Raw genomic sequence first — 16,645 nt, 5'->3', positions numbered from 1 at the left:
TCATCTTTTTGGATTTTTTTTCGCTTTGCTATTCTGATTGGGTGTTTTCTGCTGCCTTATCTTCCAAATCTCTGACTTGATCCTTTACTTCATCTAAAACACTATTGATTCTCTGTAATGTATTCTTCACCACAGTTAATGTATTCTTCACTTATGACTTGTTCTTTTTTATGCTTTCTAGTTTCATTTTATCTCTTTGCTGAAGTTCTCACTAAGTTTACCTACTCTCTTTCTAAGTTCATTGAGCATCCTTATAACCAGTGTAGTGAACTCTACATCTAGTAAATTGGCTAACTCTGTTTTGTTTAGTTCTTTCTCTGGAGTTTTGTTCTTGTTTTTCATTTGGGATGTGTTTCTATGTCTCCTTATTTGGCAGCTTCCCTGTGTTTGTTCCTATGTATTATATAGAGCTGCCATGTCTCCCAGGCTTGGTAGAGTTGTCTAATGTATTAGGTGTTCTCTAGGGTCCAGTGACACAGCCTCCCCAGTCACCCAAGCTGGGCACTCCAGGTGTGCCTCCTTCACTCCCCGTGTGGGCTGTGTATACCCTCCTGTTGTAATTGAGCCTTGGTTGCTGTTGGCATATCAGTGGGAGGGATTGATCCCCCAGGCTGATTGGCGGCAAGGACTGACTGTGGCCAATGTGAAGCATCTGCTGTGCAGGAACCCACTTCAGGGAGCAGGAATTCAGTGGGGCTGTGGTGCCTGCTGAGTCTGCCCCTTGAGTGTGTTGCCTGTGGAAGTGGTTGAGTGGTGCTTTGATGTGGCCCGAAGCCTTCCACTGAGACCACTGTTCTGGCTCTGAGACCTCCTGGGAGGTGCAGGCCAAGGTCAGCCACCACCCGTGTTCCACCTGGGGCCACCTGGCATGAACTACAAAGCAATCTGCAGATGGCTGCTACTTGTGCTGGGCTTGGAAGTGCTCAGGAGAGGTCAAGCTGCAAACTAAGGCTGGTTGCCATTAGTACTGGTTCTGGTGCCACTTATCAAGAGGTATTGGGCATGTGGAGACCAGATGCTGCTTGTTTGATCAAATTTAGGACCTAAGTCTGAAGCATGAGCCAAGATAGGCTATTCATATGGCAAAGCCACTGAAAACACCTTGGGTGAGTCTGCAAGTTGGGTGGGGCAGGGTCTCAGGAAATCACCAGGGTGGGGTGAACAGTGTTAGCCAGGTTCATGAAGATCCAGATACGGTGTGCACCTATCAGCTCTGCTGGGGTGGAGAGGGCTCAGAAAAGGAACAGTGGCCTCTACTAGCACTTTTGTCTGGGAGAAAGCTGCCCCTCCAGCTCTTGTCCAGGTGCCAGAACATGCATTTCCTCCCCATATGCCCCTGATGCCTTTTGATATGCTGCCCCAGAGCTGGAGCTTAGAGCAAGTGGATCTGAGTGAGTCCATGTCCTGGACCCTCAAGAAGAATTTCTGGGACTCCAGAAGACCTCTTTCTCACTCAGTCACAATCCCCACTTGTTTTTATAGCCAGAAGTTTCGGAATCTTCTCTTCCTGGTACTGGAACTCTGGGTTAGGGGCCCTGGTGTATGGCTGGGACACCTGTCTCCTCAGCAGGGACCTCTGAGCTCAGCTATTACTTGATTTTTATCTGCCACATCTGGGCGTGGGACCAACTAGCCTGCATCTCTGCCCCTCCTACCAGTTTCACATGGCTTCTTTTTATACTTAGTTTAGGACTCCAGCTAAACTTCCGGGTGGTTCTGGATTATAGTTGTTCGGTGATCTATTTGTAATTCTGATGTGGTTGTGGGAGGATGCGAGTACTGCATTCACCTATGCCGCCACCTTGACTGGAAAACTCATGAAGCCTTAGATTTGCTAAAATACGGTTTATTTAAAAAAATGTCAGAGCCCCTGGACAGGTGTCTCATTTGGTTGGAATGTCATCTCATACACTAAAAGGTTGTGAGTTCAATTCCTGTCAGGCCACAAACCTAGACTGTGGGTTTGATTCCCAGTCAGGATGCATATGGTGGGATAACACATCGATGTTTCTCTCTGACACTGATATTTCTCTCTCTCTCTCTCTCTTTATTTCTCTCTTCCTCCCTTTCTTTCTGACATCAATAAACATACCCTTGGGTGAGGATTAAAAAAAAACCCAAAAGTGAGAGCTCTTGAACCCCCCCACCCACAAAAATGTTTCCTCCCCAGTATCAGGTTGGCGTCAACCTTGAGTCATTCTTTTCCCTTTCTTATCAGCTCCGTTCAGCTCTATCTCCAGTTCACACTTAGTGTCAGAATGTTTCTCATTGTTGATTCCCCCACAGCTTGTCATCTTCTCCTGTCTCAGGGTTTAATTGGCAGAAATTTTTGTTTCTCATTGGGACATAAAATAATATTGAGTCTTGATTGGATCTTAGACTTGATGAAATATCTTTTTCCTGATTTCATAATATCACGTTTATGGTAGACAATTTAGAAAACACAGGAATAAAAACCATTAGGAATTCCAGTATTCACAGATAATCACCAAATTTTTTTGGTTACACCCTTGCAGCTTTTCCGTACAGCTGGTTGTGTATATACATATATACACTCAAACATAGGCACATAATTCTCTTTTGGAGCCTGTTTTTTCTCTCTCGGCAGCTTAAAAGGATGAGTATTTGCCTGTGTCATTAAATTTCCTTCTGCAGCATAGTTTTAGTTTTAAAGGCAGCATTTGGTGTTCTTCGTAGGCTGAGGCTCTTTGATGGGCCATGGCTGAGGCACTTACTTAGCTCTGTATCCTTAGAGAGATCCAAAAGAGGCTATGTACCTGCACGCATCCCCCGGCACACACACACACTTTTAGTAACAGCTTTATTGAGATATAGTTCACATACCGTGCATGTGAAATACCCATTTCAAATATGCAAGTCAGTGGTTTTAGTATATTCACAGGCTGTTCAATGATCACCACAGTCAATTTTAGAACATTTTCTTCCCCTCAGAAACACTCCGCCTGTTAGCATTTGCTCCTCATTTCCTCCCAAGTACTCTGGCTCTAGGCAATCACTAATCTACTTTTCTTTTTTTAAATTTTTATTTATTTATCTCTAGAGGGGAGGGGAAGGAGAGAGGGAGAGAAATATCAATGTATGGTTGCCTCTCATGTGTCCCCTGATAGGAACTGGCCTGCAACCCAGGCATGTGCCCTGACTGGGAATCGAACCGCGATCATGTGGTTCGCAGACCTGAGCTCAATCCACTGAATTACACCAGCCAGGGCTAATCTACTTTTCTTTTTATGGATTTGTCTATTCTGAATATATATGTAATAGACATAAATGAAATCAGCAACATGTGGTGTTTTGCAATAGATTTGTTATACTTAGTATAATAATATATACTTAACTGTATTGTAGCACAGATCAGTAATTCATCCTTTTTGACTGAATAATATTTCAATGTATGGATATACCACATTTTGTTTATCCATTGATCAGCCAAACATTTGGATTATTTCTACTTTTTTGGCTTTCCTGAATGTGCTTTCATAAACATGCATGTATAAGTTTTTGTGTGGACATGTGTTTTTGTTTCTTTTGGTGTGTACCTAGATGCGGAATTTCTGGGTCAGAGGGTAATTCTAACTTTTGGGGGAACTGCTATCTCCAAAATGCTATCTGCCAATTTATAAGTCTTGAATGAAAGAATTTTGTTACGTTGAACATACTTTTTATTCATCATCAAATACAGGGTGGGCAAACGTAGGTTTATAGTTCATATAAAAAAGAATGCAATAATTAATAATACAGGAATGAACTTTTTGTGTACTCACCACGGTAAACATACTTTTGCCCACCCCTGTAGTTATTTAATGCCTGTGTGCTGAGCGTTGTTCTACCCGCTAGGAATACGTTTGTGAAAGAAACGGAAGGATCCCTGCCTATATGGGGTTTATATTCCAGCAGAGAAGATAGACAGTAAGCAACAGGCTTAATAAAAGGAGGTGATATGTGCTGTGGAATCTGTAGAATAGACTGAAGGCTGTTGGGATTGTTGTAGTTTTCAGTTGGGTGGTGAGAGCAGGCCTCATTATGAGGATACCAGTGAAACGTATATTTTTTTAAAGATTTTATTTACTTATTTTTAAAGAGAGGGGAAGGGAGAAAGAAAGAGAGGGAGAGAAACATTGATGCATGAGAAAATCATCCTTCAGTTGCCTCTCTCACACCCTGACCTGGGGACCTGGCCTGCAACTAAGGCATGTGCTGCCCTGACTGGGAGTAGAACTGTGGACTCTGATTTATAGGATGACGCCCAACCCACTGAGCCACACCTGCCCATGCAAGGCCCTGAGGAAGGAGAGTGAGTGGCTGGCGTGCCTAATGAATGGCAGGGGCTAGGGTGACTGGAATAGAGATGGCATGATCTGACTTAAAAAGCAACTTTGACTGTCATGTGGAGAAGAGACTAGAGGCAGCGGTGAAAGCAGGGGTCTGGTGGGGTGAACTGAGAGAGAGCTTCTGGCCCTACTGTCTCTCTCCTGTCTATGGCCTTGTTTGGCCGTTCTGTGATTTCAGACTGTTCTTGAGGAGCGATGACTTGAATTGAATCCTCACTAGGGCCGGGTGGTTCCCCTCCTTTCTTCCACTCCTTCGATCATTGCTGAGTACCATGACATTGTATGCCAGCCAGCCATTCTTTTATTTTTTTTATTTTCCAGCTTCCTTGAGAGATAATTGACATATAACCAGGCATTACTCTTGATGTGGGACTGTAGGGGTAAGACAGGCCTGGTCTCCACCCTGCTGGGGCTGATTTTCCAGGGGAGATCTCAGGCAGTGTACAGGGAAGGGAACAGGTGAGGGAGGGAAAGGTGTGAAGACAACTCCCACACACTACAGGGGTGGAAAGTGTGGGGCACTGGAGGGAAGGGGTGTGTTTTAGAGAGGTATCAGGGAAAGCTTCTCTGAGTAGGTGACATTAGAGCGAAGACCTAAATAAAGAAAGCAGTGAGCTTTGCAGAGGTACAGAGCGGAGGGAGCGGACTGCATGAACTGAAGGTCAGCCTGAGGTCTGTGGTACCCCGTCATCCTCAGTAGAGCGTGGGGAGGACAGAGCTATCAGCAGTCTGCTACACACGTGCTCCAGAAGGGGCAGGCACGAGTCAGTATTCTGGGGCTGACAGGCACCCTGGCACATTACAGCCTTCCTGTTTTCTCAGGTGTTGCCCACAGAGCTTTTGAAAATGATGTGGATGCTTTGTGTAATCTCCGGGAGTTCTTCAACTACCTGCCCCTCAGCAGTCAGGACCCGGCTCCCACCCGCGAGTGCCATGATCCCAGGTGAGTTGCAGGCTGGAGCACCTTCTCCCATTTTGCAAGCTGGCTTGCTCGTCTGACTCCTCTGCCCTTGCTGGACCTTCAGGGTCTTCCTCATTGGGCAGCCGGGGGCAGATTGTGGAGTGCAGTTGGCCTAGGTGTGGGCATGGTGGTGGCATGTCTGGGTAGGAGCAAAGAAAGATTTTACTTTTATTACTTTTTTCCTCTGTAATATCTCATAGGTAGCTTGGGAATAAAGAGTGGCCAACTAATTTGATTTCTAAGAGTTCTTGATTTGTCCAGAATTATAGATGGAAGTTTTTTGTGTGTCTTGATATGAAATAACTGCAAATGGTGGAGACAACAGACCTTTCAGGAAGCGTTCTTATGCTTGTGGCCAGGGGCTGGGACAGTACTGGGGAAGGGTGTGTTGCTGGCCACTCAGTGAAACCTTCTTTCCTTCTTGCTATTGGGACCACAGCCCGATGTGGGAGGTACTACAGAGTAAATCGGAGGCCCAAATGGGAACCTATTGCTCTGGACCTCTGGCTGCTTTCTTCTCCATTTTTGTTTCCTCTCTGATTTTGAAGTACTCACTTGGCCTGGAATTTCTTCTGCAGGGGGATTTGGAATTGTATTTCTCAGGAAGAAGCCATTTTCAGACACTGCTTTCTTGGGTGAACCTGGGCTCCCGCCTGTAGGTCCCTGACTGGGCCAGGGATGCTCTGAAGAGTCATGTCCCCAGGGTTTCCCCCTGTCAACCCCTGTACCATTCCTTAGGGGACACATTCAGTGGCTCACTGTGTGTAGTCAGGAAAGGGAGGGTGGTCCCAAGGGCCAGGAGCACTAGGTACAGCCTCATTTCCTGAGAATATTTACTATTTGGGGTTCTTGTAAAGTTTAGGACAGCATTTGACGGTGTTATGGCCCAGAGACCCGGAAATGTCCAAACAACCCACTTTGGCCCAGCTGTTCCTCCTCTTAGTGTCCTAGGGAGGCTATGTGCATATGCATAAGGAACAAATGAAAAGTAAGGGGGATTTATTATCTGGTGGGGATATACTCAATGTCCCAGTGCAGAGCTCTCTGGGAAGTTGGGCTTGACCAAGGCCAAATCTCATCACAAGTGTATACATCAGGGTCACAACACCCCCTTCCTGTCCCACGAGAGCTTGTTGGAGAGGGGCATATTGCTGAGTCCTCCTGTGGCATGGGAGTGGGCCCTAACTCGGGCTCCTTGCTCAGTCACAGAGTGAGAAGCCTGTGTGATTGGTTGGTCCTCCTTATGCCAGAGGGCCAGCAGCTTTGCTCTTTAAAGGAATTCTAGCAGATTTGCCTTCCAGTAGAATGTAAATGTACAGTAATTTCAGGAGAACTCGAACTTTGAATTTCCAAGTCCTTGTTCTTTTATTTTTAAGGTTTCAGGAAGCTAAACTGGGACCAGTGTTCACCACAATGTCCTTTAGTGCCCTACACAGTATCTAATATGTAGGAGTTATTTAGAGATGACGAAGGAATCACATTCAGGGAAATAAGCCCATTTTGTTTCTTCTAAGTGAAAACAGAAAGATCTGCTGGATTAATAGCAAGCTTAGGTTGGGTTTAATATGGTGGTAACAAAGGAATACATCTTTGGGAACTACTTTGAAAGCCCAGTAAGGACACGTCAGCCAGCCCTCCTTTCCTCTCCCATCCACCACCCACAGAAGGCAACTGACTCTTCCGGTGTTGATTGTATCTGCTTCTTTTTCTATCCGAAGTGACCGTCTGGTTCCTGAACTTGACACAATTGTCCCTTTGGAATCTACCAAAGCCTACGACATGGCAGACGTCATACACTCTGTAAGTGCTGCATCTTTATGCCTTGTCTGTGTTAGCTCAGCCATGTCCGTGGTCATTGTGCTTTGGCCTCGTGAGGAACTGCTGAACCCACAGGCCTTAACATCCAGCAAATAGGGGCAGAACACGGGGTAGACCTGGACCAGGAACCACTGAGTAGTATGTTTTGGGAAGAGCTGGTGGTTGTAGCCACCCAATTGTAGCCATCTGTTGACTCAGATGGGCTTGAGGGATGGAGAGAAAAGGACCCGTTGGTCCAACAGAGCTCAGGGGTCTTTTGATGGCACTCTGATGTTCACAGAGAAGGGGCCCTATCCCTAGAGTCTGGAGTTGGGCGAGGGTGACCCTTTGTTAGGTGCCTTTGTTTGGAGCCTTATGCTTAGAGGACATTTGTTTTTCTAGGGAAAGGAGAGTACACAGGGTGTCCTCCAACAATGTCGGGGGTGGGGTGGGGTGTGTGTGTGTGTGTGTGTGTGTGTGTGTGTGTGTATCTGGGGAGGTAGGAGTCATCTGTAGCAGACTCCTGGATTGTTATGAAGAGAGGACAACGTCAGGGCAACCTGGGGACATTTGTTGATGGTCATTGTCTCCCTCACACTCTCATATGCACACAGTGCTCTCAGTAGTCCTTGCTTATCGGAAGCAAATGGCTCTGTGGGCACAGCCTCTCCCAGGGCCCTGGCTCCTCCAGTGACTATTCCTTCTCCTCCTTACTCTGAGGGGCCAGCCTAAGTCAGCAACCATGGCCAGACTCTGTCTCTCCTCATTGCTAAATTGTGTAGCCTATTTAGCACCATTTGAATTGTGAAAACAAAACCTTTCTACCAGCATGCCCTTCTCTGAACTCTGCCTTCAGTGCTCTCTTCATCCCCACAGTTCTGCCTGCCCTTCTCCCACCACCTCTGCTCCTCGACTCTCCAGCTCTCAGTCTTCCCATTCCTCTGGATCCCTCAACCCCTCCTGGCCTCTGCTTTCTTATGCCAGCTGGACTCTGCCATTCTGTCAGATACTAATGGCCAGGTACTGTTCCTAGTGGTGGACAAAATCCCTGCCTCAGGGATCTCACATTTGGGTGAGAGGCAGAAAAAAACAAATGCATACGTAGCATGGGTAGTTGTAGATCCAAAAAAGTACTGCGAAGAAGGTGAAATAGGGTCTCAGTCATGAGCTCCTCATTTCCCTTTTGCTCTGTTGTAGAGTCCTGTGCCCGCCCGATTCAAGTCTTCAGTCATCTTCCCAAATACTGCCTGTGGGGTCTGAGGCTGCCGGGGGAATAACCCCAGAGCCCTGCTCTAGCTTCAGCTGGGCCCTCAGTGTGCCTCTCGGGCCTGAGTATGTGCCGTGGGCCTCCTCTCCGTAGCTCTTCCTCACTTCTCCTGTGGCCTGATCCAGCCCCTAACTTCTTCCTTCACTCCCCATTCTGAACAGATGACATGGACATGGAGAATACTGAGAACATCAGATTTTTTACTCCCCACAAGTGACCACTTTTTTCATCCTTACTGTACTTTTAATGTTTCCCTGGGCTGAAAAAGTGAAATGTCTCCATCTGGACTCCTGACTCTATCCTTCCCCATCTCCCATCTGGGGGTCTTGCTTTCTTGACTGTTTTTTTAAATCTTTAACTTTTTCTCCCTCTCATAACTTCTTTCTCTTAGCAATATATGTATATGAACATGTATAGATTTTCTTATCTGCTAAAAAAACTCCTCTCTCTCTGTATATATATATAACCTATATATCTGGTTAACTGCTGTCCAAATTCTTTTCTTCTTTTATTTAAACTCCTCTTGCCTCCTCTTCCTTTCCTCGGTGGAATCTGGCTTCTCATTTTCTCCCTGTGTTGAGTGATGGACTTCCTGCTGATCTCTCTCATTGTCAGACCCGGGGGGCTGATGGCATTAAAGTGATAGAGTTATAGAGGTAACCGCATGAAGAAAATATGCCCTCCTAAATAACAAAATTACACAGAATAGACCAAATAAAATATATTATATAGAGAAACAAAGAAGCCTTCCTGGTGCTTGATCTAGTTACTATTTCTCCCCAAACTCCTGAGAAAAACCACCATCCTGCCTTAACAGCATAAGTGAGTGTTTCTTGTTTTTTGTGTATTATATAAATGGAATCACATGGTGTGTGGGCTTTTGTGTTTTGCTTCTTTACTCAATGTTAAATTTGTAAGATTTGTCCATATTGCATAAAAACAGACATGTTGATCAATGAAACAAAGTAGAGAGTCCAGAAATAACCCCACACCTATATGGTCAATTAATATCTGACAAAGGAAGCAAGAACATGCAATGGTATCATGACAGTCTATTCAATAAATGCTGTTGGGAAAATTGGACAGATATGTGCAAAAAATGAAACTAGACCGCCGCCTGACACCATGCAAAAGAGTAAACTCATAATGGATTAAAGACATAAATGTAAAACTTGAAACCATAAAAATCCTAGAAGAAAACATAGGCAGTAAAATATCTGACATTTATTGTGGCAATGTATTTTTCTGATATATTTCCTTAGGTAAGGAAACAAAAGAAAAAAATAAACAAATGGGACTACATCAAACTAAAACTTTCTGCACAGCCAAGGGAACCATCCACAAAATGAAAAGACAACCCATTGAATGGGAGAACATATTCACCAATGAGACATCTGATAAAGAGTTAGTATCCAAAATTTATAAAGGACTTATACAACTCAACACCAAAAAAACCCAACCAACCCAATTGAAAAAGTGGGCAACAGACCTGAATAGAAACTTCTCTAAAGAGGACACACAGGTGGCCAATAGACAAATGAAAAGATGCTCAGTGTCACTAGTCGTCAGAGAAATGCAAGTTTAAACCACAATGTGATGTGTCACCTCACACCTGTCAGAATGGCCATCATCAATAAATCCACAGATGACAAGTGTTGGTGAGGTTGTGGAGAAAAGGGAACCTTAGAGCACTGTTGGTGGGAATGCTGACTGGTGCAGCCACTGTGGAAAACAGTATGGAATTCCCTAAAAAATTGTAAGCAGAACTGCATTATGAATGTGCAATTCCAATTCTGAGGCTATAACTGAGGAAACCCAAAACATGGATTTGAAAGAATATATGCACACCTATATTCACTGCAGTATTACTTACAAATAAGAGCCAAGATTTGGAAGCAGCCCTGGGACCCATCAGTAGATGAGTGGATAAAAAAGTAGTAGTACATTTACACAATAGAATAATACTCAGCTGTAAAAAAGTTGAAATCTTACCATTTGCACCATCATGGATGGACCTAGAGGGTATACTGCTAAGTGAAATCCGTCAGAGGAAGACAAGTGCCATATGATTTCACTTATATGTGGAATCTAATGAACAAAATAAAATAGAAACAGACTGATAGTTACAGGGATCAGACTGACAACTGTCAGAGGGAAGGAGGCTTTGGAGGCTGGGTGAAATAGGTGAAGAGATTAAGCAAAAACAACAAGAACAACTCACGGGCCCCAGCCAGGTGGCTCAGTTAGAGTGTTGTCCTGATACACCAATGTTGCAGGTTCAATCCCTGGTCAGGTACATATTAGAATCAACCAGTGAGTGCATAAATAGGTAGAACAACAAATTTCTCCTTCTCCCTCTCAAATCAATAAACAAAAATTAAAAAAAAAAAACCAGACCTTATGGACACAGACAACAGTATGGTGATTACCATAGGGAAAGGGGGGCGGGGGCAAGTAGAAAAGGGTAAACAGGATAAATGGTGATGAAGGAGACCAGACTAGGGATTGTAATCTCACAATGTGATGTGCAGGTGATGTAGAATTGGACACTTGAAACCTGTGTAATTTTATGGACCGATGTAGCTGCAATAAATTTGATGAAAAGAAAGGAAGATGAAAAAAAAAGATGTGGTAGAAATTTTGCCACAATGTCAGGGCATAGTGCTCTTATGGAGAACGATTAGCTTTTTGATAACTTTCTCTGTTTTTTTTTAAATTTTATTTATTTATTTATCTTTAGAGGGGAAGGAGAGAGGGAGAGATACATTAATGTATGGTTGCCTTTCGTGTGTCCCCTGCTGGGAGTTGGCCTGCAGGGAACCAGCCTGCAACCCAGGCATGTGCCCTGACTGGGAATTGAACCGAGATCCTCTGGTCTGCAGGCTGTTTTTAATGTGAATGTATCTTTTTAAAGTTTATCTTTGCTGTGGTCAGTTTTGGTAAAGTATGTATTTTTTCAACTTTACTCATAATGCTAGAAATGCAAATTAAAATTACACTGAGTTATCATTCCTCATTTGTCAGTTTAGCAAAATACAAAAATCTGGAAAACACTTACCACTGGTAATTCTGTTGGAATCAGACATTCTCATACATTGCTCTTAGGAGAATGTGGTACTAGCTAAGACTAAATAAGCATTTACACTTTGACCCAGAAGTTCCACTTGTAGGATTTTTTTCCTGAAGATATACTTCTTACCATACAAAATTATAGATGCACAAGGTTACTGTTGAGACATTGTTATGTATCATTGAAAAATATTTTAAACAATCTGAATGTAAACTTCAAAATAGTGTTGACAACATAGAGGAGATTGGTTGAATAAATTTGGTGTGTTGATACAATAGAGTGCTATGCGGAAGTGAAAATGAGAAGGATGTCTATGAACTGATATGGAGTGATTTCCAGGATATATTGTTAAGTGAAGAAACCCAAAGTGCAAAAGTATAGTATATTACTTTTGATCTAAGATGGGAGGGGCGATTAAAAAGATATAAATGTATACGTTCATCTCTATAATACATATAGAAGGGAGATAAACCAGAAAATGATGAGCTTAATAATAGAGGGTGGGTGGAAGGGATGAGGAGTGACACTCCTCCCTCTATTAAACTAAACAGTGTCACTCCTGTGTTATGTTTACATAGTAAAACATAAGATCAACAAGACTAGGGAAAAACCTTTAAAATAAATTACCTTTAGTCAAATGATGGAAATCGTGGTAAAGAAATAATGAATTTTAGTTAGATTTGTGTTTTTGCAGGCAATATGGGTGAGCAATTCTGAAACCATTTTCTCTGTATTTGAGGAGTGAATAAATAAGGAAGTACATTTTGAGAATAATGGGAATAAGACATCCACTGTACCAGAGAGGAGTTTGTGAATATTGAAGGGGGGAGAGCTAGACTGAACCCTGTAGTTGAATTGCACTAGAATTGGAGTTATCAGTATGAATTTGTGGTTTTTAATACCAGTTTTAGAAATAAATGTGTGTGTCTCTCTGTGGATTTCCAAGCTCTGTACTCTAGGACAGCTTCTGAGAAGCAAACACACACACACACACACACACTCTCTCTCTCTCTCACTCTCTCTCACTCTCTCTCACTCTCTCTCACTCTCACTCACTCACTTTTGCCAAAAGGAACCGGGGTCCCTTGGAGGAATGGCTAGTTCTACACCTCAGGCAGGGAAAAAAAAAACCAAAACAAGATCAACCCGAAAGTAAGGTCATTCCACAATGTAAGGTATACTCAAACAGTGTTGAAGAAATATCGAAAAGGTTTGGGAGCCACCTTGAATGAGGTCTCACTAGCAAACATGGGGCAATTTGAACACAAAACAATGATGGTAAAAGATTACAATCTACATAATAAAACAGGAATCTATAGTTCATACTTGTGGGTGGTACAAATAATTAAATGAGAAAGGCAAAGACCTTTCTGACAGTAAAATGCTGACTAAGAAAAATGCAGGGAAAATAGAGGTAGAGAAATCACTAGTTAGCAACTCTCACAGCAGTAACTGGGTCTGGCAAGAGTCATCAATGAGTGGTAAAGCTGGTGGGTGAAAATGAAATGAGGTACAGGGTTTTATGTAGTTTCAAAGTATTTCCTTACAAAATGCTTAATTCCAAATTGAAAAATAGTAATTTTACAAGGGAGAAACCTGGCATGCGTCACTGACATTAATGGAGAAATTGATACCTGTGTCTTTTGATGTGATTTGCTAAGAGGAACACTCCCGTGTTACTGTCAAAAATGCTTAACCTGAAATTAAACACAAAGCAACATGAAACACATCTAAACAGAAGGCAAATAATCCAATAGCCGATCTGTGGTCTTCAAAGATGTCATGATTGTGAGAGACAAAGACGGAAGGGAAAAAATTAAAGCAGGCTACAGAACCTTGGCTGCTAAAGCCCCACGCGATCGTGGGTCAGATTCTATTACCAGGTTTTGGTTGCTATAAAGGACATTATCGGAATAACTGGAAAAATTTGAATAACGTTTTATGGTAAACAATAGTATCAATGTTAATTTCCTGATTTTGTTAATGCCAGTGTAGTTACATAAAAGAATGTCCAGGTTTATAGGAGATACACAGTGAGAGACACAGAGGTAGAGAGGTTGCATGTTCAGCCCTGGTTGGGCAGTTCAGTTAGTTGGAGCGTTGTGCCAGTAGGTCAAGGCTGTGGGTTTGATTTCTGGTCAGGACACACACAAGAATCAACCAATGAATGCATAAATTAGTGGAACAACAAATCTCTCTCAAATCAGTAAATAAAAAAAAAAGAGGTATCACATCTATAACTTACTCTCAGTTGGTTCAGGAAAAAAATTTGTGTGTGTATATGTACGTATATGTAGAATATTTAGAAAGAATGTATACAGATACCCACACATACAAAAATAGGGATAGATTGAGAGAAAGTGGGATAGGCAGATAGGGTGAGAGAAAGCGTGGCAAAACTTACATGATAAAACGTTAATACATGGGGAATCTGGGTGAAGGGGATATACATTTTTAAAAACTGTTCTGAAAAATTTTACATAGGTTTGAATTGATTTCAAAATGAGGTAAAAAAATGTAATAAATAATGCCCGATTCAAATAGAAACTTTTAAAAGGCTGCCCTGGTTAACCCTCCCCTAGCAGAGCACACCAGGGTTTTTGCACCCAGCAGGGAGGAGGTGCCCCTCTGCCTGTTGTCTGCTTCCTCGGAGAACCTGGGGTGGGGCAGCGGCTCTCCAGCTCCGTATTTCTGTGATGTAGTGTGTCTAATTCTTTCTCGTTTTGAGCTCAGAAGTAAACTTATCCCTGCAGGTTGTTGATGAGCGAGAATTTTTTGAGATCATGCCCAATTATGCCAAGAACATCATTGTTGGTTTTGCAAGAATGAGCGGGAGGACCGTTGGAATTGTTGGCAACCAACCTAAGGTGGCCTCAGGTAGGAGGGAGAAACTCTCATAAACCTCGGTTGGCGGCTGCGGGGAGTCAGCCCTGGTGTCTGCCTTCTGTCTTTCCCTTTTTTATTTAATTGTTGTTCAAGTATAGTTTTCTGTCTTTTACTCTTTCTTGTGATGTGGCCTTCTATATCCAAAGAAAAAAACTCAGATACTGTTGTGAAAGCTCTTTTCTATTTTAATTTTTCAAAATGCCTCTTTTGTACTTTCCTATGTTAAGGGTTTATAGATAACTTTCCTCCTCAACTTTAGGTAAGGTCTTCACTTTTTCAGAGGTCCACTTTCAGTTCCTTTCAGTCAGGTTTATGATTGACCCACTGAACAATGAGTTCCATGGGGGCGGGGGTCTTGGTGTGTTATTCACAGTTTCATCTCCAGGGCCTTCGTTGGTGCCAGAGACATACCTGGTATGTGACAAATGAACAGATCTTGCTGTGCCTGTGCCCTGTGGCTTTCTCGTGATATGGCCACACCGAGTCCCAGTCAGGTGGTGGGGACTCTTCCACGGTTGTGCTCTGGGTGGGTTGCAAGTTCAGGGTGGGGACTGCAGACACTGCTTTCCTCCTCGCTACTTTCCTTCCTAGATTTGTTTGGAATTCCTGTGTAGCACGAATGCACTCTCCCTTTACTGACCCAGCCTCATCTTTTGTTTCTGCCATGGCAATTTTTTTCTTGTCTTTAGAAAAAGTGTTTTTTTTAAAATTATTTTTTATTTTAGTAAAACCTGTATCAAACTTGCCATTTGAACCGTTTTTAGGTGTACAATACAGTGGCATTGATTACATTCACAGTGTGCAGCCATTACCACTGTTTCTAAAACCTTTTCAGATCATCCCAAATAGACTTCCTTTTTGCCCTGCCCTGTCCCTTGGTAATGTAAATCTGCTGTTTGTTTCTATGAATTTACCTATTCTAGATAGACCCTATAAGTGGAATCATGTAGTATTTGTCCTTAATTTTACCTTTTTTTGGCCAAATAACATTCCATTGCGTGTATATACCACATTTCGTTTCATCATTCATCTGTCAATTGATACTTGGGTTCTTTCTCCTTTTTGGCTGCTGTGAAGGCTGCTGCAGTGAACCTGAGTGTACAAGCACAAGTTTGAATATGTTTTCAGTTCTTTGGGGCATACACCTAGGAGTGAAAGTACTGAGTCATATGGTAATTTTAATTTTTGAGGAAACACACAGTTTACACAGAGGCCACACTATTTTTCATTCCCACTAGTTATGCACAAGGGCCCTAAGTTCTCTATATTCTCATTTATGTTTGTTATTTTCTGATAGGCTTAGATTATAGCTCTCCTAATGGGTATGAAGTGTTACCTCATCGTGGTTTTTGTTTACATTTCCATAATGATTTGTGACGTTGAGCATTTTTTATGTGCTCGTTGGCCATTTGTATGTTTTTGGAGAAAATATACAAAAACCACAGGACTTTGGCCATTTTTAAAATTATTATGATGTTTTGTTGTTGAGTTGTAGGTGTTCTTTACATTTTGGATATTAAACTGTTATATATGATTTACAAATATTTTCTCCCTAGGGTGTCTTGGTGTTTGTTTGTTTGTTTGTTTGTTTGTTTTACTTTTTGACAATGTCATTTGATGCACAAAAATATTTAAATTTGATGAAGTTCATTTTCTCTCTCTTAATTGCTTGTGCTTTTTGTCATCATATTTAGGAACTTGTTGTCAAGTCCAATGCCATGAAAGCTTTTCCTTGTTTTCTTTTAGGAGTTTTATGCTTTTAACTTTTACATTTAGGCTTGATCAATTTTCTGTTAATTTTTATTACATGGTGTAATGTAGGGGTCCAACTTCATTCTTTAGCAGGTGGAAACCCAGTTATCCTAATACTATTGGTGGAAGTGGCATCCTTTGCCGTCCTTGTTGAAATGGGTTATGGATGTATGGGTTTATTGCTGTTACTTTCAACACTACCCCATTGATCTATAGATCTATCCACATGTTGGTACTGCCGTTCCGATTACTGTAGCTTTGTAGTAAGTTTTTTACTTTGGAAAGTGCATCTTTGCATGTTCTTCTTTTTAAAGATTATTTTGGCTCTCTGGGGCTCCTTGTAATTCCATATGAATTTGAGTATTGGCTTTTCCATTTCTGCAAAAAAAAAAGGCTGTTGGAATTTTGAGAGGGATTGCACTGGCTCTGTACATCACTTTAGATGGTATTGGTATCGTAACACTGTCAACGCAGGGAATCTTTCCATTCATTTTGGTCTTCTTTTATTTAGCAATGTTTTGTAGTTTTTAGAGTACAGATTTTCAACTCTTGGTTAAATTTAC

General features: G+C 42.3%; 1 protein-coding gene across 1 annotated transcript in view; it reads left to right on the top strand.

The window, feature by feature from the left end:
- Positions 1–16,645, top strand: part of PCCB (propionyl-CoA carboxylase subunit beta) — a 67,464-nt gene that overhangs the window by 39,549 nt on the left and 11,270 nt on the right. Inside the window, exons 8-10 of the mRNA XM_037061226.1 lie at positions 5,172–5,292; positions 7,029–7,110; positions 14,198–14,321. Of these exons, the coding sequence (XP_036917121.1) occupies positions 5,172–5,292; positions 7,029–7,110; positions 14,198–14,321 (327 nt within the window). The remainder of the gene's footprint in view (positions 1–5,171; positions 5,293–7,028; positions 7,111–14,197; positions 14,322–16,645) is intronic.

The sequence above is a fragment of the Sturnira hondurensis genome, unplaced genomic scaffold, assembly GCF_014824575.4.
Source record: "Sturnira hondurensis isolate 20B ecotype Veracruz unplaced genomic scaffold, ASM1482457v3 Scaffold0013299, whole genome shotgun sequence".
Taxonomy (NCBI): Eukaryota; Metazoa; Chordata; class Mammalia; order Chiroptera; family Phyllostomidae; genus Sturnira; species Sturnira hondurensis.
The sequence above is the reverse complement of the archived record's forward strand: the minus strand, read 5'-3'. Positions and strand labels throughout refer to the sequence as shown.